Below are 25907 nucleotides of genomic sequence, written 5' to 3' on the forward strand. Positions count from 1 at the left end.
TGAAATTAATTCCATTATCAACCGGTCTTTAACTTCAATTCATGTGAATTCAACTTTAGAACCAAACGGACTGTCTCGGGATGACGGAAAACGCCCAGATGGGATGACTTTAGTACCGTGGATTAAAGGTCAACCTTTGGTTTGGGACGTTACTGTTGTAGATACACTTGCAGACAGTTACGTATTGAAATCATCTGAAGTCTCAGGTTTTGCCGCTGAAATGGCTTGCAAACGCAAACATAGCAAATATAGTTCAATCATTTCGTCAAACTACGTGTTTAAAGGTTTAGCATTTGAAACCTTAGGCCCTTGGTGCAAAGAAGCCATCGATTTCATTAATGTCATCGGAAACCGACTTATCGCGGAATCAGGCGATTCAAAATCAAAGAAATTCCTTTTCGAGAGGATTTCCCTTGCCATTCAACGTGGAAACGCTGCAAGCATTCGGGGCACTTTTCCAGATTCCGCAATATTATCGGAAATTTTTGTATTATAAAACAAAAATGTTTATGTAATTATGTTATTAATATAATTTTAAATGTAAAAAGTACAATAAATAGTTAGAGTACTTTCCCCATACTCTAAATATAGTGTATGGGGAAAGCACATAAAAAATAGGAACAAGTTATCGAACGAGGAAATGCAATAGAAGATAATGCTTTTCAAATTAAGGGAACCGGAAAATGCGACGTAAGTAATGTGAAAGACCTATGAAGCATACATATTGTGATACCTACAGCACGAAATGAAAAAAAAGGAAACATTCTCTTAGGTAATAAGTACATAAGAGGAAAAATAAAAATCAGAACAGGAAATTTGTGAGTGATAGAATTTGAAGAATTGAAAAATTTGGAAAAAAGAGACAGTAATGGGCCATTAAAAATGATGAAAACATAAAATAAAGAAAAAAATAAAAAATCTCGGTGTTGTAAACTACGAGTAGTCTTCTTTCCAGCAGTAACAATGGCATATCACTGTATGTATTTATAATTGGTTCGTCAAGCGGAAGAAATTGTTATTCCCGCTATGCTTCCATAAGAATGGAAAGTTTTTTCTAAAAAATGATTTTGAGCAGTGACACTATTGCAACCTATGAGTCATATTATAAAAGGCAAAATTTATATATACAGGGTGACTTTGAAAGTTGTGCAGATATTCCACGCAGTGTTAGAATTCCACAATAATAGGTAAGAGCCAAGAAGCCAACAATGCCACATACAAATGTTGATATTTTTCGAGAAAAAAGGAATGAAAGTTTTTCAAAAAAAGTTTAGGATCCACTGAATTTTATGAAAAAATTGGTAAAAGAAAATCATAGTAGACATCTTGTGTTGTCATTTAATTCAAAATTAAGTCAATTTGACGATAACCTCAATTTAAATCACAAATGACTTTTACCAACCTGAAGAAAACCGATATGGTTTTATCTAGGGCAAAGCCCGTGGACAATCAAAGCTAGAACGGCAAATCTACGGTGAAAGGTTGCCTTAAAGGATACTTCCCCATGCACGAACTTTTGTAAACGTTCTGCAGCATCTTCGCGATTTCGAGCTTTTCGAAATGAATAAGCGCAATCTTGTCTGTCGAGGAGAAGATCGCATTTTAGTTGCAGAAGAAGGAATTCTTCACGAAATTGAAAACTAGCCATGAACAAGTACTCGGCGTTTTGCAAATCACCTGACAATTTCTCAGTATGCGAGTTCAAAACACCCCTCAGGAAACTCGTCAAAACAGAGGCATGCTGAAACGAGTTCGGCGTTCTTAGGCACGTGCTGAAGCTCGCATTGCAAACGATGGCAACCATTATTTTCAATTTATTTCTTTCTAAATTAACGATTGAATCTAAGAATATTGAGTTGTTTTGCAACCAATTTAACTCCTGCGTGTGAACGGTGTGTATTCACTTATTCATCATTTTTTATATGGAGCTGCAACCATAAATTTTACATTCAGTTTTTACGCCAATTTGGACTACAATCATTTATAATGACCCTGTATAAGGCAAGATTTAGGTTATTTTACCTTGTTTTAACAGGTACTACCTCAGGTTAAAATATCTTCACAACTTTTAAAATCAGACTGTATGTACGAGTATGTATCACTTAGGTATTTATAAACTACAAAAGATATTTAATGTATTTTGATAGGTTTGAGTGTTTCTTTAATTTCAGTGACAATAAAGCAATCAATTTTTGTATGTGCAAGAGAGCTACTGCAATTATATTTGCGTCTTTTAATTCGGCATGCAATTTAGATATTAATCGGGAAACATTACAAATATGGAGAGGCTAAAATTGTAAAATAAACATTTTTCATAAGAGACAGTTTAAGAAAAGCTGATTGCATAGATATCAAACTAGGCCACTTAAGTACACCGAAATCGTCAAGTATTCAGACGTACTCATTTGGACACCTGTGTACATTTTCAGTGCGTTTGCACTGTGTATTAGCACGCAAACAAGTCCGCGCACCGTAGCAAATCATGTTTTTACGCGCTCACTTACCACGACGACCTCAATGAGAATTCTGACAGGTGTCTGACTTTTTGTACAAGTTACGTAAGTGCCTAAAATTCACACATGATACTAGATACAGAGAGTTTTTTTAGCAAAACAGCTTTCATAATGGGAGAATAACAGTGAATCCGTAAGATTCTTACTGATTAATAATGTGTTTTTTTCACTACTAGTCTTACTCGTAGAAGACGTCATTATTGACTCTCGAACTGAACCCAGAAGTAGAATTTCTCTCCTATTAGTTAATAATTTTTCATTATTAACCAGTGGTTAATAATGAACAGCCGTCACCCAGCAACGAAAGATTTTCTTTGATTTCATTGGTTAACGTGGACAGACGATTTTCAATTTTCATAGCAACCGTTGAAAAATGAGAACTCGGATGGTCGCATCGGACATAATTTAATTAATAATTATTATTAGAAAGGGTTTTAACGAATCTAGTAGTGAAAAAAATAATATATACACCACGCTAGAGAAGACAATTTTAAGCCTCGCTTCTCGGGGAATAAACTACCTCGGCTTAAAAAAATGTCTTCTCTACCTTGGTGTATAATTACTATTATAATAACAGTACTAATGATAAAAACATGTTTTGTAATATTAAGAACAGTTGGTATGATTCTGCAAAGTAAAAGGTACAAAGATGTCACGTATATTTAGAAATAGAAAGTGTCCAGACGCCCAGAACCGACTCTCGATAACAGCAAAGGTATTTTTTACACAATGAATGCTTTGTAAAATGTGTTTTGGGTTGCATTTTTACCTGGTCAGGCTCGTCATCGTACGTGAATAATCCTGTATAATATTCTATTCGTTAGTTTTAAAACAATTGTTATATCTACAATTACCTAGTAGTTTTATTACTACCCTTTTGAAATTTAAAATCTTTGACAAATAGCTCTTAAAATTCCATGTAAAACAGCTTACAGTGTCTCTTGAACTGAGATGAGCATCAGATCTAATATTATATAATATTCTATAATAGACTTGTGTATCTGTAAATCATTATTATTCAAGATACATATTAATATAAGAAATCTGCCTATGTAATGCAAGAAAAACTCAGTAAGATCAGTTTTTAACTGTAGAACTATTATTCCTTTATTTTACCTTCATATACAGGTTGATTCTGAAATAAGTTTGAAAAAAGAAACCGGTAATTGGTCATGATGAGAAGATTTTAGACAAACAAATTTCTTGTAGAAGTTCTTTCGTTTTCGAGATCCAGATGATTGAAAATTTGGTCAAAATTGCGAGTACGCTGCTGAGTTAAAGGTGATTAATTGATTAGCAGCAGTTTAACAACAATAATAATCAAAGGTGCCCTTCAATCACAAACGTGACATTACTCCTTTCGATCATTTACGAAGCAGTGTGCTTACACCTACGACCCTAGGATATGGGGTAATTTCCATCCTTTTGATTTCACTCCCAGAAGTCATTCTTCATTCTTAAATAATTACTTCCCACCACTCTCCTTAGTCAATACATACTAAGTCTTTTATACAAAATATAAAAATAATCAGTTTAGTTTTGAATGTAAACCAAGTAAAACAGTCTTTAGTCCTAAATTCATTGAAAGTAAAAGAAACAGTTGAGTTAATTGAAAGTTCGTGTAAGACTGTAAAAAAATTAGTTATGATGAATATTTTTAATACCTAAATATTTGTAACAAACATTTGATTGTAACAGAAAAAATTGCAGGTAAATTTGATAAATATGTGAGATAAATGCGTACTTAGTATCAATTCCTAATTACTAGCGAATAACACGAAAAAAAGAAGTAAAAAATGTTTGTTCAACCTACATAAATTGTGCGACTTTAGTCTATGTGTTAAATTACTCCCATCCTTCATATTACGTGAGACAAATTTTATTTTACTAACGACGATTTTAACAAAAGTTGTGTATAACACAAGTTGTAAACATGTGCCTGTTTGGTATCAATAACAACTGAAATGCTGTTTTCACAAAATACATTCACCTATTGAAGATACAAATTTCGACATCATATTCGTTGGAAGTAATCTTTATCAATTAATCTTAATGCAAGAACAACATGTGTAATGTACCGAAAAGTTTTGTTATTATTTTTGGAAGTACTTAAGCACTTCCAACTGTGGCTTAGTATTATCATTACACCTGTATGTACTCTACTCGATATTCAAGGATAGTACATTTAAACTTACGATTATTTGTTGTAAATCACGCAAGTCACATACAAATGACACGGTACACACTTGAAATGGTTGAAATCAGGATTTTTATTGGTCCGATACCTACCAAATAAAATTCATACTAATAATTTTGTCCAATCAAAATTTTGCCGATAAATTCTAAGAAAAAGTTCACAAAAATATGCACTTAGACGTAAGTCAAAGTAATTGTCTTATCGTCGGATACTGTAAACTACGCACCTGTGTCAATTGTATTGAAATACACATAATGAATTTAATAACACAGGTGCAATTTACACAATAATTTGAAGGTGTTTTCTTAAACATTATCAGTTTCAAAACATACATATATATAAAGACAAGTTATCAAAATATGATACATTATAAATACTGGAAAATATTAAAGGGACAACGTTTTTATTAAACTTTTTGTAAAACAAACTGAAAAAGCCAAAAGCGGTGGAAGGATTTCAAATATTTGAGACAACTTCCATTTAAAAAGTTATACTGAAAAATATAACATCATTCATTTCTTAAAAATTCGTATATACCTATACATAGTCGTCCAAGAATTCTAATGTTATAGTACATTTTAACTTCTATAATGAGAGGATTATTATTTGACATCTCTTACTGAGAATAGTACCACTTAGTCCGGAGCTGTCAATCTGGTGACTTGCGACCTCATTTTTTGCGGCCCATGACGCCTCCATGGGAAAAACATGCTTATTTATTAGTATTAGGTACTGTAACGAACCGGAAAGGTTCTCTACAAATTTTTTTTTCGATAATTTCAACAAAATGTTTTTAAGACCCATTTACTCTGATGGCGGAATTTTTATTAACTGTAAATTTTCCTGTTTTTCAAAATGTTTTGTCAATGTATGTACATACTGGCTGCACAATAATCTCTAATTCCCCTTTGCACAGTCGTACTAAGCAATGCTTAAGTATTGGAATGACATTGTTATCCAATACTTAAGCATTGCTTAGTACGACGGTGCAAGCTCAACCAGGTAATAATTATTGTTAGCTTGGCAACAGACTATGGGAAAAACACTGCATTAATATTTTCGTATCTAATAGTTTCGGATTGAGAGAACCACTAATGTTCATTAGATTAAAAGTAACTTTTTTATCATGCTCAAATGTAAATTTTAAGGGCACGAACTGCTAATTTGAAAAAAATCACTTCATCGTAACAATTAACAAAATCGTTTACACGTGTAATTAGAAAAGTAATAAAATAAAATAGAAAAGGAGTTAATAGAAAACAACAAGAAATTAACAGCAACACCATCTAGTTTGTAGATATAAAAAAGCCAAAGAAAATGTAAAATTTTATACAGCTGCTTACCCAGAGAAAAAATGGAATACATATTCGGGAAAATCTGATAATCTGAATTTTGAAGAGAAAAAATCCTATCTCAAGCGATAATCGAGAAAAGATATCCTAAACTTGACCAATCAAAGTTGAGCACCATCCAAGGTAGGATGACCGCAATTCTGCGTTGCGGGGATTTCGAATTTTTTTCCACATCAGAAAACATCAAAATTCCAAGTAAACTTTTCGCTGATTGTTGCGATATCAATAATTATTTTTGCTGTCTAGCAACCTGTCCGATTTTTTAGTACGTAATACCTGAGGATGAGCTTCTAGCATTGGTGAAATTGAAAACTTTATGTGTAATTCGGTTATGTGAGCTATAGGAAAATTTATTTTTTGTTCGACACTGTCAGAATTTGAGAATTTTCTCCTATGTGAACCGATTTTGATAATTGTCACAACTTGTCAAAACGAAACGTCAAGCTAATTTAAAAAGTTTAAAGCGATTTGGAACCTTTAAGGGGCTCGTCGAACAAAAAATCGTTGTATTCAACTCGTTTGTGTGTAAATTGGGCCTTTTTGTTTTTATAATTAATGAGTTTAGAGAGAATTGAACAATTTATTGAACATCAAAAAGAATAAGAACTGTTACAGAAGGAGGTGTTGGATAAAACTAGTCACTCAAGAAACATTAGCCAACTCGAGCAAGCTCTCGTGGCTAAACATTTCTTTCGTGACTTATTTGCCTTATTAGTCATCTTTGAGTCTGTTTTTTATCGGGAGGCAGCTCTGTATTTTCCTATTTTACTGAATTTAATTTTAAAATGATAATTTTGATTGCTTTATAAATTAGCTAATTACCTATTCGAGTATGTATTGAATATTCGAGATTTGGTAAACATTAGATTTAAAAAATGTATTTGTCCCATTTTGAGAAAAAACGAAATGTAGCAGTACATAGTTCTATTATTTACTGGAACTGCCAATATTTCGTATTTAAAGTACCTCTCTGGCAAGTTGGAACAATTTTAGGCAATTTTGGAGCAACATAAATATAATCCCTGGTTATGAATTCTCGAAGATTGGGATAATAGTTACTCGACACGCACCGATCAATATTGAACCCCTAATTTGAAATTTAAATTTAAAGGTTCTTAATGATGTTCCATTATTTTTTTTTGATGTACAGTTGCGGAATTAAAATTTCGGGCACTATTGTCAATGTCACGATATAAACTCTAAAACAACCTTTACGTTAATAACCTTATTTTTTACTCTTGTCATGTTTTTGTCTTTTTGGCATTCAAAAATTGTCATTTGTGGCATAATAACGGGTAGGCAACATATCAAAGCGATGATTTAATTATACTCAGTGCAACTAACTGAAATCTCAAAATTCAAAATTGATTGCGTGACTGACACAGAAAAGTTAAATTTTTGAATGTCAGTCATGATGACAGTAGAAGGTGCTTTACAGAGATTTTGTTGAAGTGACAGAAAAATAGTGCCCGAAATTTTAATTCCGCAACTGTACCTATATGTTTTATGACTTATTCGAGTGTATTAAGATAATTATGTCTATAAATACCTATATACGAGTAGATACGTATTTCAAAAGAGAAAAAGAATGGCAGTGAGAAATGTTTTGTAGATATTATACCTACACGTTTTTTCCTACGACACTTAAGTATAAGAAAGATGTCAATTTCAGACATTTGAGTAGGCATGAAAGTTGACAATTTCATTCATCTGTCAAAAATAAGTTATAACGTAATAATTTACTTTTATCAAGTATGTTGCTATTTTGTTTATCTGAAACGAGCGCTCAGAAGCAAGAGAAACGTTAAAAATTTTCGGGCAAATTGTGAGCCACAAACGGTTATCGGCTTTGCAGAAAATTACGGATATAGATAGCGACTCGTCTATGGATATGGAATGTACACCACCAAAAGTACTTGAAGTCGCAAAAAATAATTCTCTCAACCTATTACCACCTAAATCCAGGGACAGGTACGAGTTGTCCTACAAACAATTTATGGGCGGGCGAAACAAAAAAGGAATAAAATCGTCTTTTTCTGAAAATGTGCTGATAGCTTACATTGGAGAGTTATCTGAAACTGTCAAATTAATAATCTGACCATTAATTTTATTGCTCCTAAATAATAAATATTTTTGCAACAAATGATTTTTTTCAGTGTCGTAGGAAAAATAGTGTACAAAACTCGCTGTAAAGTGTCTATCGGTTGCTTGTGAGGGCACTCGGCTAGCGCCTCGTGTGTCAAAATTCCCACTCGCACGATATCACTCACTTTCCATTATGTAATATACTATTATTTTTGAATAAAGTAGGTATCTAACTATCTATCTAAGAAAATTAAAGTATCCTTATTAAAAATAAAAGTTGTCGATTTAAAATTATTTGTGTTGACTTTCGGCAAATAAACCAATTAAAAATGCGGTAGAATGAACATTTTAGGTAGTTTAAAATCCTTGTTTAGATATTTTAAATTGTATTTCATGTAGAAGAATGTGAGAAACAAGATTTTTTACAAATCTATGAGTATGTACGTAACCATTTTGTTTTCAACTAACAGATCGCTTAAACTTAAAGATGGTAGATGTTAAAAACGAATCAAATTATTTTAAAATGATTTTATTTGAAATATCTTCATATAATAAAAATCCAAACAACATTCAGTTGCTATATAGGTAACTATTTACAATAATGTTCTAGAACAAAAATGTACAGAGTCAAAATCACAATCGTCTAAAAACTGTGATCTCAACCAAAGTCTCACGTAGAGATTACACTTTGTACACAATTACATACTAAACATCACAGAATGAAAAGTCACAAAATCATTTAAAAAAAATCTGTGATAAAGCTACAATATCAAAATTTCACTTATGAACTTTTTTGTCTATAAAAAAAAAGAAATTAAAGAAGTACAATAAACTCGCCTAATGTATATACAAAACAATAAAATAAAATCTACATAACAATTGCAACATAAACAGGTACATCACTAAGTGCTTCACATATTCACTTTCTCCTCAACGCACACACGATTAACTGTTTTTCTTCACTCAAAATATAAATAATGAATTCAGTCGTTCTTTATAATACCTAAAATGAGGCGAATTATCCAAAAATAGACAGCCTTTTCTTCCATAAAGACTGTTTTGTCATAATGATCATTTTGGAATGAGATGAGGATGATATTCAAGATCACTGTTTGTGGGAGGTCTTCTTACTATTTAGCAAGGAACTTGTCTTTCTGACGGCGTCAGCTTTTCAGGAGTCTGGAACAATAAAAAGTAGACGTTAATCCACGAGTTCTGCGAAAATTCAAGTAAGAGACTTTCAATGTAATGCGTAGGTTCAGTTATAAAAGTAACGGTACGGACGGATTGAATTGGAAATCGGCGTACATTTCACTGTGTTCGTTGCACGTGTTCATCCGCCCCCCACACAAAGCGGTCACGGTTTTTAGATTTCAAAATGCCAATTTCTAAATTGCTGACATGCTTGAGCGAGTCCACGCCATCACGGATTAGATCACATTGAATGGGATCAAATGCCACGAAATCACCGCCTGGGAAAGTCTGATCTTTTTGCATATTCCACGAAAAAAAAAACGCCAATCTCCGTTACTGGTGATTAAAAGCTTACCCACAAGGCACGTCCCTTACTAAATACGAAGCGATAAGGTTCGTAGCGACGTGTGTGTGTGTGAATTCGTTAGATATTTATTGGGGTGTGTTGAATGGAGGCAACGAAATCTGTCATAGGGGTAATGATGGTAACATAAATTAATTAAAAACCCTCAGAGAGGACATGTGTTAAGCTCGACAGCTGACCTTATAATTACCCTAATTGAACATGTGTCACGGAGTCGAAACACTTGGCAGCAATTGATAAGAGAATCGCGTCTTGGGGAGAAATTCTGTTGGGTACGATGAATACATAAAGTGAGCATTATTAGATTGATATAAAAACTGCGATCAATAGAGTATGTGTACGAAGAAAGGACAATCAAGCCAGATGTTGATGATGCACGTGTTTAAGCACATCTGCACGGGACCGTTAGCCCATACGACGAACCCTATAAACCCAGGTGTCGGCATATTGGTTATCCCGGATACAGACACGTGACCCTCGCGACAAACGGATACGGCGGGTCAAGAACTCATAATAAGCAAATGTAACTAGTTATTGTTCCCGTTTAAACAATGGGTGTGAAATTCACACCTGTCACCAAACAATTGTAAATTTCGTGAACGAAGAAATTTTTGGGATATTGGGGACAACTCGTCGCGTGATTCGCGTTTTGTCAACCGCGAAATTTACACCGAATGCTGGTTGGAATACAAACGACACGACACGAGGTCAGGATTTTCTAATTTTCGAGGACGCAAAAAAGTGCCAAACTATAATTAAGAGCAGCCTTACCGTGCCATTCTGAAGGACGGGCGCTTCGCAAGGTGAAAGAATGGTGTTGGGACTCGCCCTGAGTCCCAGGGGTTGTCGCGGGCTGATCGCTTCTTGCGATTTTTTTTGTCCAAGAGCTGCAGCAGCGTCAAATGTGCTGACCGCGGGATGCGTCTCGAGAGCACTTTGCAAATCGCAGATGTAATCGATAACATACTGGATGACTTCCAATTTGGACAATTTCCTATTCTTGGGCATGAAAGGTACCAAATCCTTTAATTTGCTGAGGTACATTTGAATTTCTTCATTTTCTATATCCTTTTTAGGTTTAGACACTCTTCCGGAATTAATTCCGGCGATATTGTTTTCCGCACACACTACACTGACGGCTTTCATGTTTGACAAGTTGAGCAGGATAACACACTGAACACAGAAACTCAAGTTAACACTCTCTCGACGATAAACTGTCGAATGAACGGTTCATTTTGCCGTACTAGGATTTTATAGAACGAGTGGAGAGGGCAAAGCCAATGAAAAGAGGCGCCAGGTTGCGCGGGGTGGAGCCCGCCAATGTGAATCCTTGATCGTTCAGGTAATGTTGCAGGCGCCGAGATCAACACGGCGCAATCGTCCTGCCAATCATAGAAGGCGCCGGTTACTGCATTTCCGCCAACGTCCGGTCTTCGACGCGAAATACATAAATTAATCTTGTCAAGTCACGGTCAAAGTTGGGGGTCCTGAATTCCTTTTAGTTGTTAGAAACATTATCGGAATGAAACTTTCCTTTTTTGTTGTTATTTTTTTTGGGCTCATTTCATTTGCATATCGATAATGTTACAACATTTTTACCTATAACAATTTTGTGTAAACGTTTTGCACGAAATATTGAAACTAACAAAACCAAACATTTTAGGTAAATATGTAATGTTATTTACGTAAAATAATTTTAAACTTACAATTAGATTCTGAAATCTAAAAACTACGTACATATAGGTACGTATTAAGAAATGAACTGACAACAAAAATGAAACTTCAGCTTTAATACCCACTTAGGGAGAAAAAGAAAGTCATTGTTTTTATATACATTTTTTTTTAACTGATCACTAAACAAAGACATTTTATTCTCTACTCGCTGGAAGTGGTGTAAGCTAAATTATTGATACAGTTATGGGTTTCAATTTATGCCAATAAGTAATATTTGGCAAGTTTGAAGTACTTATTTCATATGTTATATAACGCATAATTGTAGAACTGGCATTTAATTGTGTACTAAGTGGTTATCATCTATTGTGAGTGATTCTGTCTGATTCTGGTATAGGAATGGCAAAAAATAATAGGAAAACAGAAAGCGACTGAAGTATGAGACAGCTTTATTAAAATAATCGTGACAATAATTATCAACCCTGTTTATTAAAAAAAAACCTATTACGTACCCAAGTGTGTAATAAAATCGTGTTGTTATTTAAACTGCGTAGTAACCAAACTGAGTACTTGTAATGATTGTAAGAATTTTTGCGTCACTGTAGATTCAGAATGAAATTAATTTTAAGATAATATTTAAAAATATTAGATATACTCGTATTTAAATAATCCTAATGTTATCTCAAAAACTGGAAACAATTTAACAGTCTGTAAAAAGTGTTCCCAGTTTTAAAGTATGTACCTACTTAGAGGTATGTAATATGTATTAGGAATGGATCACACACAGTTTGTAGCGATGAAAAAAAACAAGACAAAATTTCCAAAACAATATTCAGTGATCACCATACTTTTATAATTGTTGGAACGCATTAATAATGAATGGGCATATTGATGAATTCTGTGTTGCAGCTGGTAGTTACTGTAAGGTCAGGAAAGGGGTCAAGTCACAGGTCTTTGATAACCATGGCGCCGATTCTCAAACAGAGCGTGGACGATAACGGCCGTAATTAACTCTCTATTCATAATTACTCTTCATTAATGCCATATTGCTGTCTAGTTTCCGCAAGCTCCTACGCATACTCCCAAGACATAAAAACAACAGTTTGTTGCACAAAGTGTTTAATTTTTTTTTTTGGGTCTGAAGATTTGTTTTATACCTGTACCGTGTAAGACAACTAGAAAATTTCATTATCTAGATACTCTACTGGCAGTAATTTGCATAACATATTTTTTGTAATTTGCCTCCATTTTGATTGTCTAATAGACATATTAACGAACGCGACGTCATCATCTGGGATGTCCTTATAGCCATTATTTCACGGAACATTTTACGAAAATTTTTAGGTTGGCAAAACTTGATTCGTCATGCGTGTCAGTTTAAATTACAAAATGTGCAAAGAATTATTTATCAGGATTTATCAAGCAACAAATTCGCGACCGTATTTTTGGGAATTTCACGTATTTCAGCGGGCGTACATGAAAGATTATCTTTCATATTCGTGTTTTGTGACAGAATTTGGATAAAACAAAAGGCGACTTTGAAGACTTGATCAAATTTTCACTTTTAAAATTAAGACATTACCAACCGCCACAAAAATCCCTAAATCGAGGAAAGTAAACATTTTTGTTTAAAAACGGCTTAAAGAGGGCAAATTACAAAAAATAGTATAAAAAACTCGTTTCATAAGACCTTGAAGCACTCATTCTTTAAAATAACTCGTGGCTAAGCCACTCGTTTTTTAATCTTGAATTCGTGCTTCAAGACTGGTCTTATGAAACTTGTCTTTTAATATACTATTGTTTGTTTGACGTGATAATCTTCCTTGCAAGATATTAAAACTTACATTTCAAAGAACAATTAGACACGTGCTTCATACTTAAAAGTACAAAGTTAGATAGAGAAAGCTATTAAGTAATAAATAAGTAATGAGTATCAAGCAAAAAAAAAACACTTCTAATGACGGTCAATAAGAATTATTATTTTTGTTGTTCCTCTCTTATTGCATATCTCTTTTTCTGAGTAAAGTTCAAAGTAATTTTCTCGCCTGTTTTAAATTGATAATAAATTAATCTTTATTCGGTTACAGGATGAATACCTACAATGTATCTGTAATAGGTATAAACACTAGTGCAGTAGAATATAGGTAGGTACAGTTGCGGCCGTTGAAAACTCAGACACTTTGACAACGCCAAACTTTTGGCTTTGAAAGTGACGTTCTCAAAATGTCACTCAAACATTATCACCATTAATTTCTCTCGCAATGGCTCTTATACTCACACCGTCCCTCAGTCAAACACATTTTTGCAAATCAGATAATTGCGGCATTTCAAAAGTTACGCGCGATTCTGACCTAATATGTTAAATACTGATACTGACTTTATAAACCTCGATGAAAATCCTGTTTACGCTAATCAAATTTCGGAATTTATACAGAGTGTTTAAATCTTTCCTGTCTGAGATTTCAACGGCCGCAACTGTACATACCTATGTACTTTATTTAAAGTAAGTGATAAAAAAATATTATGTATATACAGGGTGAAATTGAAATGCATCATAATATGTAAACCATGGTATCTTCAATAAGTGAATAAACCGAACATTTTAAATTCATAAATTCCAATTTAACTTAATTTCACCCCGAATGAGACGCTTCTGGAAGCTCTAACAAATCAAAACATGCATAGCCGCAAAAACACTTTAAAAACAGAGAGTCGCAAAACCTTACAATGAATGAAATAGTCCAAAAACACTTTCAATACACAGAGCCGCAAAAACTTGTAAGAATACTAGGTATGAATGAAAACCAAGTGAAACCAAAAATTTTTGTACCTTTTTTGCATTGCACTCGATAATTTTTAATCTTAGGTATTTACTATTCTTTCTAACGTGATGTCAGTGGCGTACTTAACTTTTGTGCTGCACATGACATTTGTGCCCTCATGAGGAGGTATAGCGCAAAATTGAATGCACGTGATTTTGACAAATGGTCTAAAGTTTTAATATGATGTATTTCGATTTCACCCCGTATATATAACATCTATCATAGAGTTTGTAGGTTATCTGTGTGTGATGAATGATGAAGCCACGTCTTAGGTCCAGCGCCCAGCTTATCTCGTTTAAAAAAGAATAAACATAAATTTAGGAAACAGTGACGACTTATCTTTATTTGAAGTTTAAGGTTTAGCGATAACGAAACGCCAAATATTATTTGACAAACATGTGCAGTACATTTTGAGGGTAAAGATGAAATATGAAACAGCCCGTTTCCTAATTAGATACAATCAATTAATATTTACATATTTAATGAAATATGTAGTATGATTGATTTACGAGTACCTATCGATTTTAGACAGAAAATACATATATGTAATTCTGAAATATTTTTTGTTAATTAAAATGTGCTCCAATGACGAAAAAGTCGATGTGATACTGAAATATGATGAGTCAGTTTCTTAAATAAAAAAAATATAGTCCATTACAGCCATTATAAATTTTTATAATTGAGACTTTTGTGAAGGATGTCGAAACCATACAAAAGTTTAAAATTATTCGTGTTTTTGGATCAAGTTATGAATGAAAAAGGTATTTCTGGCTGCATTTAAATTTCGTCAGGGTCGGAAAGTTATGTGAATCAGTCTGTGTACAGGGTATTTCACGAGTGAATGAGCCCGGTGAAATAGAAAATGCAACCCACAATACATCGGGAGGAAAAGCCGGATCTTTATCGCCTCTATATCCAGGTGTACGTTCCAATGTATTGTGAGATTGTATTGTGGATTGCAATTTCTATTCCGCCGGGCTCATTATCACTCGTGAAATACCCTGCAGTAGGAAAAAAAGTGGATTTTTTTCTCAAAACTATGTATGTATAAAACCACAAAATAAGCTCTACTGAGTTATCGTTCTTATCGTTGCCACGACAATACCAAATACCAATACTGTGTAAAATGTTTAACTTTTAATTTTTTAAAAAGTAAAAGAAACGTCAAAAATTGTACCTACAAAAAGTTTTCAGCAAAATCAATTCTAAGAATAATTTTCTATGAAATCTATATAAATTATGATATCAAACTATTTTCTGATCAACTTATTCTAAAAAAAAAATATGAATAAACAGATGGCGGAGAACAACATGGAACATTTTTGCACATAGGAGTTTTGTGACAACGACGATATTTATCGACTCATGTTTACACCTTTTACAATGAAGGTAATTTACAGATCCAAATGAATTTAAGAATGCATTACATATAATAAGCATCAATTACTAGGTATAATTGTTACTAGACTGACTGCTTTTCTCTCTAAACTAAATAAATTTCTGTCACATGTACTTACACACATATGAATAAAATATTAAGTATATTACAATATTTTATGAAATTCTGTTGTAATTATCTAATTGTTGAACATTCCTGTTTTTCCATATTTTAAATACACTTTGAACACAGTGCAGTATTTTAGTTAAATCTTTGTCAATGACGCAGGCTTAAGTGCAATAGAGATATAAAAGTTGGTAACATATTTTAATAACTTCGTGAAAAATTCAAGAAAAATGTATTTCGTTTGATCACTATTTATGGCAGGTCATATTTCTTATCGTTCAGGGGCCTAGCTTACCCTGGTAGTGATAAAACCCAAACCGAGCACGTCTTAAATTACCCTTATCTAAATCTTACTACGTAGAAAGCTGTATCAGTTTTTGTGAGGATAAACATGTCAACTGCAACCCTTCCTAATCTATAAACTAATTTTTATCGTGAATCAGGCAAAGACGTAAGTCTAAAAAATCCCAAACATTATTAATAGTCCGATAAGGATAAGCTAAATTTGATATTTTTTCGATAACGTAATATGCACTGACGACGTAAGAATAAAATTAGTATTCGTAATGAAAAATATTCTGCGAATAACCTAATGAATATGCAAGGTTTATTAACACCTATTTGTACATCAAACATATAACTTGACGTCATATTGTCAGGTGTGCAAGCAAATAAATTTACATTTTTCATTTGTTTTGGTACATAATTACTTAAAAAACATGTTTTCGAAAAACGAGTATTTAAACCTGTTGGTTATATCAATTAGTTAACAGAAAGTAGTTTAATTATGTGATGGTGAGATATTTAATGTGAAACTAACACATTTACCGTTTGTAATTAGCGTATGTGAGTATATGTAGGCAGGTATATGTGAATTTCAAATGCAAGTAAATTGAAAATAATTATTTACACACCTGCAAACTGTGGTTGAATTGATTTCCTGCAAGCTTCTTCAACGTTCGTGATAGTACAAGATGATTAGCAATATGGTCCTAATTGAATAAACGCATACCATCGCTTATTGGTGCTTTTAAAGAGGCGATTGTATTATTCCTATAAGTGATCATTAAAAACGCTTTTGTAATGACACAATAACGCAGGCATAAATAATAACTCAACAATCCACAAAAGCTGCTGCAGCAGACTTAGTACATTAAGTAAGTAAAAATGTTCAAATTTTAACCTGTTAGATACAATAAAGTCCGAATATAAGTACAAATAACTGCAGGAGCTACAGTTTCTGTCTTTTAATTAAAGATGAAAACTTCAAGATTTCACGCATAATAAACAGATCGGCCACACAGAATTTAAAACGTGCAGTCGTTTAAAAGACAAGTTCCAGGCTTACACCAGCTGCATATGAAAGGAATCATTGAACAGGATGCCTTCTTGAACGTTCTAACATTATGCAGGCCGTAAAGGCGATCACATATGGACTTTAAAAAAGAAAAAAGACTGAAAACAGATCAGCCTGTAAGGCACAAATGTTTGGGAATTTCCTTTTAAAAACAAGAAAGGAACTATGTGTTATTTAATAACTATGACAAATTTTAGTCTGAAATCGTAAATATTACCAATTTTCAAGAAATTTTGAATATCAGTCGTGCAGCTTATTTATGATAATACATATGTTAGATTGGTTTGTTAATTCCAGGAATAAAATAATGTTGCTTGATATTCACTTGTTGGAGTGGATTTTTGTCCTAAAATATTTGCAATATAAAAGTAGACAGTGTTCTGTTTCGATCTGTTTATCAAAGTACAAATTGTAATCTTGCATAATTTTTTATACGGTGTGATATCTGAATTTTCCAAAGCAAGTAAACATTTTTCGCACTCGATAAGTGATCTGAATTAATGTAAAGAAGATATTTCGTAAATAGCAAGAAATATTTAAGTATTGCGTGACTGGTGGATAAATGATATTTTCCCACAGCAGCGGTGTTTGTGCGGCAAGATAAGGTAACCAGCAGATTGAATCAACACCTGCGCTAGTGTGAGAAACGAACTCCATTCTGGTGTGTATGCACACATGTTTCGTCTCCTCCAGTTTGTGTACTGCGGCCTGAACGGCACAACCAAAAGGGCTGAATGTGTTCACCCGCTGATTGAAATGCTTTGTGCAATGTTAGCCAGACTTGCGGTATCACCGAACAGCCCCTTCTTCAGAATAAGGCTGTTAACAGCTGCAAAGAGACGTAACCTCCCAAAGTGTAGCTGTTTGTTAGAAAGACGACTTCCTAGAAGGATTACCAAAAAAATGTTTTGGCATTTACGACACCGGAACATATTTTTTTGATTAATTATCTGTAAGCCATAGATCTGATGGCGACATCAGTCGGCAGACAAAGAGACAAATACTTTTTTAGCGTCAGTTTCACATTTTTCACTCATTCTCATTTTCAGACCAGTAACGTCAAGTTGACGTCTAATGTATAGGTACAATTTTAGTACACGAATAACAGGGCAATAAAAAAATTAACACAAAAGATAACACAAATTCCTACACGTGGGTATAAGATTAGTGGACCTTTCACAAACCATTTTTTTGTAAACAAAACTGACGTAAAACCAGTGTAAAAGTATTTTCCTAGAATACATTCAAATGATAATAGAGTAATTGTTAGCAGACCATGTTTCTGTTGTAAAATCTGTTGGGTAAATAAAAATAAGAATGTACTCCTGCATCTTTCAAAAATATTTTTAGTTGCGCATTATAGATGTTCTCGTATCTTAAATAGTAATCTTGAAAATATATATTTTTTTTATTTCAAAAACAAAAAATTAGATTTCCGATGCAGATCCGAAATTTTCCATTTAAATAAGTGTCAATACTTAGCTTTAATATTAAATTTATTATAAAATTAATCTTATTACACACTATTCAGGTACACACGAACTTTATATCGAGTTTGTACTTAACATAGTAATTCTCCGTAGTGTCTATTTCTTATAATCTAATCTTAAGTTACATAAATTGTAGAGTAATACCCATGATTATGAATCAAGTTATACCGATATCCAGATGAAAACATTTACTTTAACTATCTATGAAAGTATTGAGAAGAGTTTTGAAAATTCAAAACAACGCAAAAAGTCTGTACTTCTACATATTGCAAGAAAGAAAATCGAAATTGGAGAATGTCACGTAATAAACCTATTTTAGAACTACATAATACATATATACCTGCTTCTCCAACATATCAATTGTTATTGGTGATATTGTAAAAATTTTTGATAAAAAAGTAATAAATAAAAGTACAGTAATGTAAATCATAAACGATTCTTAACTATAAGCGACTATTAGATATTGAATTTAAATAGATAACTTTACATATTTTCTACACCTTAACAATCAACCGTACAGGAAGAAGTTAAAGCTAATAATATGCAAAGCTGACTTTAATATTCACATTAGGTAGTTAAAAGGATGTGACACACGAACTGCTTGCATGCAAAATTACGAAATTACACACTACCTCGAACTTGCGCTTGTTAATCAAGACACTCAATTATATGCAAGAAGAAATGCAAAATATGCAAAATAAATAATAACAGCTTTCAAAAGAGATCATGATTGAAAGCAAATATTAACGAAAATCATTTAGTAAATTGCCTGTCTTGATTTTGTGTCACAATTTGAAGACTCTGCTGTAACTCAGCTTACAGATGACACTTTTGTAATGAAATGAGATGTTACGTTTAAAATTTTACAGTTTTGTAGTCTCGTTAAAATCACACACGAATAAATCGACACATTTCTCTAGATCCTCATTTAAACTGTTGTATCACCGAGAAAAATATATTGATCCATATTAATTAAATTTCTAACAGCGTTGTTTGTGATTTTCTTCAGTGGAGGATCGAATCTCTTGGCGAGAGGAGTCTCTTGTAAATCAATGATTCTTGGCAGATTATTATTAAACATTGACTCACTTAAACGATAAACACCTGTGTTTGTCAAAGACAAATACTGCAATTTGTTTAGAGACTTAAAGCTATTTGGAGCTATTATGGACAATATGTTTCCATCTAAAATCAGATTCTTCAAGTTAGGTACTCCTATAAAAGTTAATTCGTAGATTTGTTCGATTCTATTCTGGGAGACAATCAGTGATTCTAATGTTTGTGACACTAAGAATACTCGTAATCGATTGAAGCTAATCTTGTTCCTTGAAAAGTCTATCTTTTCCAGTCTGGGATTATGTTTGAAAATATAAGGATCCAGGGATGTAATGTTGTTGTCTGACAAGATGACACTTGCTAACTGTCTGAGCCCTCGAAATGCTGTCAGGTGAATACTACAGATCCTGTTCTGATGTAATTCGATTTTCGTCAGAGATTTATAACTCTTGTTGTGAAAGACGAATTCTGGAAGCGATATGATTTGATTATATCCTAAATTTAAGATTTTCGTCTCCGTGTTTCCTAGAGGAATTTCCTGGATACCTCTACCCATTTCCACAATGTGATCTGATACATTTTTTGTTTTTCCCTCCGTAGACGTTAGATTAACAACGGGGATTAACCAAACTCTGTAAATGAAAAAATAATAGTTATTAAAATGGGCAAAAAACAGTACCTATTCAGTTTTTACATTTGTCTTCCAAAACTTAACGATGCAAATTATATTATTATACAGGTGAATACAGATAAATCCAGTGCTCAACTATTTATTATTCTCATTATTAAATAATTTTTGGTTCGGTTATCGTTCTTTAGGTTAGATATGCTAAACTGAGAGCTTCTTTTTTTTGAAATTTGCAATGTTTCACCCTGGCCGAGGCCATGTTCAGACGAATGGATGACAAATTTTTATATGTTACAAGGATGTTGACGTTTCTCTCGCAGTTTGGTGAGTGGTAATTTTGAGAAGACACGCACAGTCATCCATTTGTCTGAAGGTTGTCCTGGCCACAGTTGAAATGTTACAAGTTTCAAAAAAATGTTTTTAATCTTAACATGTCTGACCTAAACTACCACAAATCAACCAGACAATGTCCAAAGTTAACAAAAAAAAAACAACACTTTCAAAAATCATTAGATAGTATCATATGCTTCAAAATATTTATATTTATTCATTTAATGAAGGTTACTACCACCGACATAATTTGTATAAATATATGTTATTAAATATTTAAAATAATAAACTGTGTTGATCTTATCTTGTTGTCTAAATTTAAATCGTCAGGGGCACTCACGTGATAAATCACTCATAAGCAAATTTGGCATTCCCAGTGGCTACCAAAACGACCACTAAAAGTGATCGATTATTACATATGTGAAATTGATATTAGAAATTTTAACAAAGTAGAAAATATAGTTACCCAATATTGTTCAAAAGGGTTATTGTTTGGAAAATGATCGTGTAGTTAGAAGGAAACCAAATTTTCTAGATCAGTACAACGGATAAACACATTATTTCCATTCATGTACACAAATTTACATCGAGTTGCGTGTTTGTTTTCAAAATTTCATTCATTTATTCTTCTGTATGTAGATATGTAGTTGGTGAAAATATACATATGAATGAAAGAGACTAAAATAGAGTGACCAAATGGACAGCGTTAAAATGTATAAACAGTAAAATTAGTTTTTATAATAAGTACATTTAGGACTATTTTATGTAAGTATTATTGTCTGCCCAATTGTCAAATAATCTTGTAAATACATTTATAAACTAAATTATTTCATGAATTTTATTTAAAAAATGTAGGCTAATGACAATCAGTTATTGTACAACTATTTAATTAACTTTGTTGATTATAGTAGGTAATTGATTTGAGTGCCAATTTAACAAATTGAAACGCGTACAGTTCATACCAACCTTGTAAGCGTGGTGACTGCAGTATTGATACTCGTATGAAAATGACTATTTAATTGTGTAAAATGAGAAATTTGTGTAGTAATTAACGAAAATTAAGACTTACTTGTGCCACAGTATCGCAAAAATCACTAAATTTAACACACAACTCATTTTGTCCGGCAAACTTTAACACTTGTTGAAAAGCATGTATTCCAAATGTCTTCCTTTAACATTAATAATTTATCTCTTATTACGTCACCTAATCAGCGCCAAATTCAAACAATTTTGTACATTGTATTTCGTGTCAGTAACGTGCTGTTCATTGATAAAGTTAGCGTCTTTCTCAACGGAACACAATTTAATGCGAACAATGCTGTAACAGTATGCAAATTATTGTTCTTTAGATAATGGAGAAGTTTGTTTAATCACGAATAAAACTGCATTTGCTACTAGATATATTTAATTTTTGAGATTTAGAGGAGGTTATCTTAATAGTTATCATTTTTATAACATTTACAACTGGTTTAAAATTTGATCGTTAATACAACATTAATGCCTTTGTGAAAAGTGAATATCTTTTATTTACGAAGAAAGAACGTTTTAATCTTACTGACCTGTCTGTTTTGATCATTTGGCTTATTATTTTTAACATAAAAATTGATAAAGGATGGTCGGGATAAATAACAAGCCAGAAATATTTCCTAATGACATTTTTCAACTTCTCTACTATTGTCATGTATATTTAGATATGTATGTTATCAGGTTAGTGATACCAACTTATCAATTATAAGTCGGTACCACCATATTTCCGCTATTAGCCCGAAAGCGTAAGAAATGTTAAGATTTTTTTATTCTGAACCCCTATATTAGATGAAGAAATCATTTGTTGGGATTTTACGACATCAGCAGCACACCCGGACTATGCAGATGGGACAGCTTAGCAATGGGTCTTTTCATTGAACACTTGTGTTCTGCAGCTGTATATCCTGACGGTCTATTTCTATTTCGTGGCTCGGCCGCCCGGTGTACCTAACCCGTGAGATCCCAGTCGCTCCCCATATTTCCCTTTCAGATTACGTTTCCTAATTACCAAATTACAGTTAATTAATAATTTGCTTAAAAACTGTTACAAAAGTGGGGCGTTAGTATTTTTAGAATGTTATGTGGTGGAGGGTTAAGATAGTACTACTTTATATTTATCTTATGCGCATTTCTTATACAAATCAGAGAATCAAAAAACACATATTCTTTGACCTTATTTACAATTATGACCTTGGACACAATGAGTTATCAATGAGAACGTTATATATACAAACCATTATATTGCAAAATTTCGACACGACACATGCGAGGAGAATCCACTAGATACTCATTTTATTATACACTCACTGCTCGGTAGTTTCATACTCGTATTAATTATTGTTCACGGTGTAAACAGAATTGTTCATATAAAACAAAACATTTACATGTTTTTACAGAAAAAACTAAAAGATCTGGATATCTTTTACACCATAGAATTTAACTGCAACTATGATAGACAAACAATTACTACTACATAATACTATTACATACTAATATACCATACACATTTTTTTTATTCAAAATTTAGATAGGTAGGTATGTGGGTAATTTGAGAGTAATCAATAAAGTTTAAATTTTAATTTAGTATATATGTATGTATGTATATGTGATAATAAATATTATTCAATAATTTGAGTCATGAAAATATTTACCAATCTAATTTTATCTGTCAATGCTTTCACATTGTTCACAATAAAAACATGCTTCACTTATTGTTTCTCCATAGTACATTGTTTTGCTTGTTTTATTCGCAATTAGATTACACTAATTTTAAAAATATTCAAGTACTAAAACTTAAATAAATAAATTATTCTACAGTTTATTAACGACAAGCTTTGTCTGGCAATTACTGAGGTAGAGAGACAATTTTGTTTGTCATGTGAATGATAATATTGCTACAATGAGGTAGACTTGTAAAAACTTTATTGTTAATAGAAAGAAAAAGATGCACGTGTTGGTTACTGTGAAATTAGGTTACGTCTATTTATTAAAGTAAATCTGACAAAAAAAGTACTACTTTTATTATGAATATTTATTATGCATCGTAAAATAATATTAGGTACTATTCATCAATTTCAAATAACTTTTCTGGGTAAGAAATTGCATTTCTCACGTGAAACGTCTACGGATGAATAAGGTGCATAAAACATTTTTGATTCGTTTTAAAATTACAGAAGCATCAAAATAATGAATGTTTTTTTACCCTACACCTATATTTATTTCTGTTTAAGCACTGTAGCCTGTTTTGACATATCCATAAAAACCTTGAGGAATACCAAGCGTTACAAAACCCAACAAGCGCTAAAATGAATGGTGCAGATTGTATGGGCGGACGTCGTGGCAAACGCTGCGTTTCATTAACTGCTGTAATCCGCTGATATTAGGGGCGGATACACTATGGAAGCTTTTGTTAAAATGCTGACTAAACTCGAGTTTAATGAACGCCGCCACGTGACACTTCTAAAGGCCGCAGATTGCACATTTACAATGATATCTGATATTAAATCTGGCGTTACACTTGATCCATTCATCAGACGAACCCTGACGGTTAATAAATCTTTGTTTTAGTTGGCTGAAATAACCAAGACGACTCTGCCTAACTTGCAATGTTTTAATTTGGGCCTGGCGCAACCTGTTCATTTATCATTGTAATATTTACCTTTGCACGAACATGCAGTTAATGTAGGCTTTAGGTGTTTTACATGATCACTAATTATGACTTGAATCAGGTCTATTACTGTAGTAGGGTAGTCAGCCACTTGACAGGAAGCTACCAATTAGAGGAACCTTAATTATGTATTACTGGGAACATCAAATCAGTTTACTAGCAGTCGTTTTTGAAACAATGTTGCAGGGTATGGCTTTGACTTGGGCTACAGTGCAGCTGTTTAACGTTTGTGTCACATGGGTGGTTTGGCAGAATTTTAACAGTTTGTTAACACAAAATACGTTATTATGGGAATCTGTCACATGTGGAGAACTTTCGATGCGTTTTTAAAGTATGTATTTCGTTCACCAACAAATGTGTGTTTTCAAATGCAAACCTTTCGAAACTAAGACAGTGAATTGTCACTTTGAATGTTTACGTGATTATGTTTATTACTTTTTTTTTTTTAAATGCGTCGATAATCTGTTTAACATCCAAACCCATTCTTTTAAATCCACCCTGTTCGAGCATGATTTGGTAATAAGGGCGGCTGTACGCGTGTGAACGCTACTCGCGTGTGGTTCACAACGCGGACACGTGCAAGCTCGTGCCGCGGATTTGCCACTGTTTCTGTTCATTTCTGCAGCTGCACTATTTTCATAAAAGCTCCAGAAAAAGCTTAAAGCTGGACAGTATATTTAATAAAATAAATATTCTTAAAAAAGAAAAACTTACTTCTTAAATGTTATAAATCAAATATGAACATTACCTCATACACTTATCTGTACAAAGTAAGTAATAAAATTTGTGGACCAGATTTTTGTCAAGCCAGAGGCATCATCGTTAATAACTCCGTGAGAAATTGCAAGAACGTTCACCTGCGAGATCTTGTGGGAACTGCGTTTGGAACTCGAAACACCTGCATACTGGAACCATCCAAACCTGATGAAACTGATCATGAACACTTGCATTACGCTTCAAACTGTCATGTTATCACTAAAGTAAAAAATTGATTTAATTTTTATTTATACCTAGAACAAAACGTCTTTCTTAATAGGTGTACAAATATAACTGAAATGACCACGTAATGCATACGTGGTGCATACGCAAAAGTGTCAAATTCGGTAATAACGTTAGAAATTCCCATGGCAGCAGGTGGTTTATTCAAATCGTTAGCGTCTTCACTGTCCCCTCATGTTCTTTGTTTTTAGTCCAAATGCCGTCACGGTGAATTTAGACAATTAGAAATCCACGCACAATCTTCAACAATCTCAGGAAGCATGGTTGGCGAGCAGTCTCTTCACCAGCTGCTTCAAGAACTGCAGAGCACAGTTCCGGATCCCGGACGAGCACCTGTGCTTCTTCCGGTATTTCAGGTGTATTCTTCAAGTGGTCTCTTGAGAAACTTCTAACCGTTCATACGATACACGCTAATTAGGTTTTTGTTACAACGGGCAAAAAAGATTTTTAACCACACGCTCGTTTGCATGTGCATCTATTCACATTATTAATGTGTACGATTTATACAACAGCCTTGTTTCTTGGATGTCAACAATGCACAATTTTAAAGATTAAAAAATAAAAATAAAAAATAGCTACCTCTCATACAAGAAAAATTTCACAAAATGGTGACATATGTATAAAAACTGAGCGCTTAAAATAAGTAACACA

At 33.0% G+C, this 25907-nt stretch overlaps 2 protein-coding genes and 1 long non-coding RNA gene across 3 annotated transcripts; 1 reads left to right on the forward strand and 2 right to left on the reverse strand.

The window, feature by feature from the left end:
• Nucleotides 1–8660: 8660 nt before the first annotated feature.
• On the reverse strand, nt 8661–10944 carry emc (Basic helix-loop-helix domain-containing extra-macrochaetae). Its single transcript, XM_069046425.1, has 2 exons — nt 10477–10944; nt 8661–9326 (listed from the first exon to the last, which is right to left on the reverse strand). The coding sequence occupies exons 1-2, from the start codon at nt 10849–10851 to the stop codon at nt 9282–9284; spliced, it is 420 nt and encodes a 139-aa protein (XP_068902526.1). The 5' UTR covers nt 10852–10944; the 3' UTR covers nt 8661–9281.
• Nucleotides 10945–18537: 7593 nt separating this feature from the next.
• On the reverse strand, nt 18538–23003 carry LOC138126146 (insulin-like growth factor-binding protein complex acid labile subunit). The gene is made up of 2 exons (XM_069041823.1): nt 21633–23003; nt 18538–20237 (listed from the first exon to the last, which is right to left on the reverse strand). Exons 1-2 carry the CDS (start codon nt 21677–21679, stop codon nt 19478–19480), a joined length of 807 nt encoding a protein of 268 aa, XP_068897924.1. The 5' UTR covers nt 21680–23003; the 3' UTR covers nt 18538–19477.
• Nucleotides 23004–23248: 245 nt separating this feature from the next.
• On the forward strand, nt 23249–25866 carry LOC138126159 (uncharacterized). The gene is made up of 2 exons (XR_011157667.1): nt 23249–25237; nt 25294–25866. It is a non-coding gene; the product is annotated as an uncharacterized lncRNA (long non-coding RNA).
• The last annotated feature ends 41 nt before the right edge of the window (nt 25867–25907 follow it).

The sequence above is a fragment of the Tenebrio molitor genome, chromosome 1 (genome assembly GCF_963966145.1).
Source record: "Tenebrio molitor chromosome 1, icTenMoli1.1, whole genome shotgun sequence".
Classification (NCBI taxonomy): domain Eukaryota; kingdom Metazoa; phylum Arthropoda; class Insecta; order Coleoptera; family Tenebrionidae; genus Tenebrio; species Tenebrio molitor.

Excerpts from the sequence above, each read along its gene's own strand:
- LOC138126146 (XM_069041823.1), bottom strand. The coding sequence starts at position 21,679 with ATGAGTTGTGTGTTAAATTTAGTGATTTTTGCGATACTGTGGCACAA. Across the intron at positions 20,238-21,632 it reads TTTGCGATACTGTGGCACAA|AGTTTGGTTAATCCCCGTTG; the intron begins GTAAGTCTTAAT and ends TTTCATTTACAG.
- emc (XM_069046425.1), bottom strand. The coding sequence starts at position 10,851 with ATGAAAGCCGTCAGTGTAGTGTGTGCGGAAAACAATATCGCCGGAATT. Across the intron at positions 9,327-10,476 it reads CCGTCCTTCAGAATGGCACG|ACTCCTGAAAAGCTGACGCC; the intron begins GTAAGGCTGCTC and ends TTATTGTTCCAG.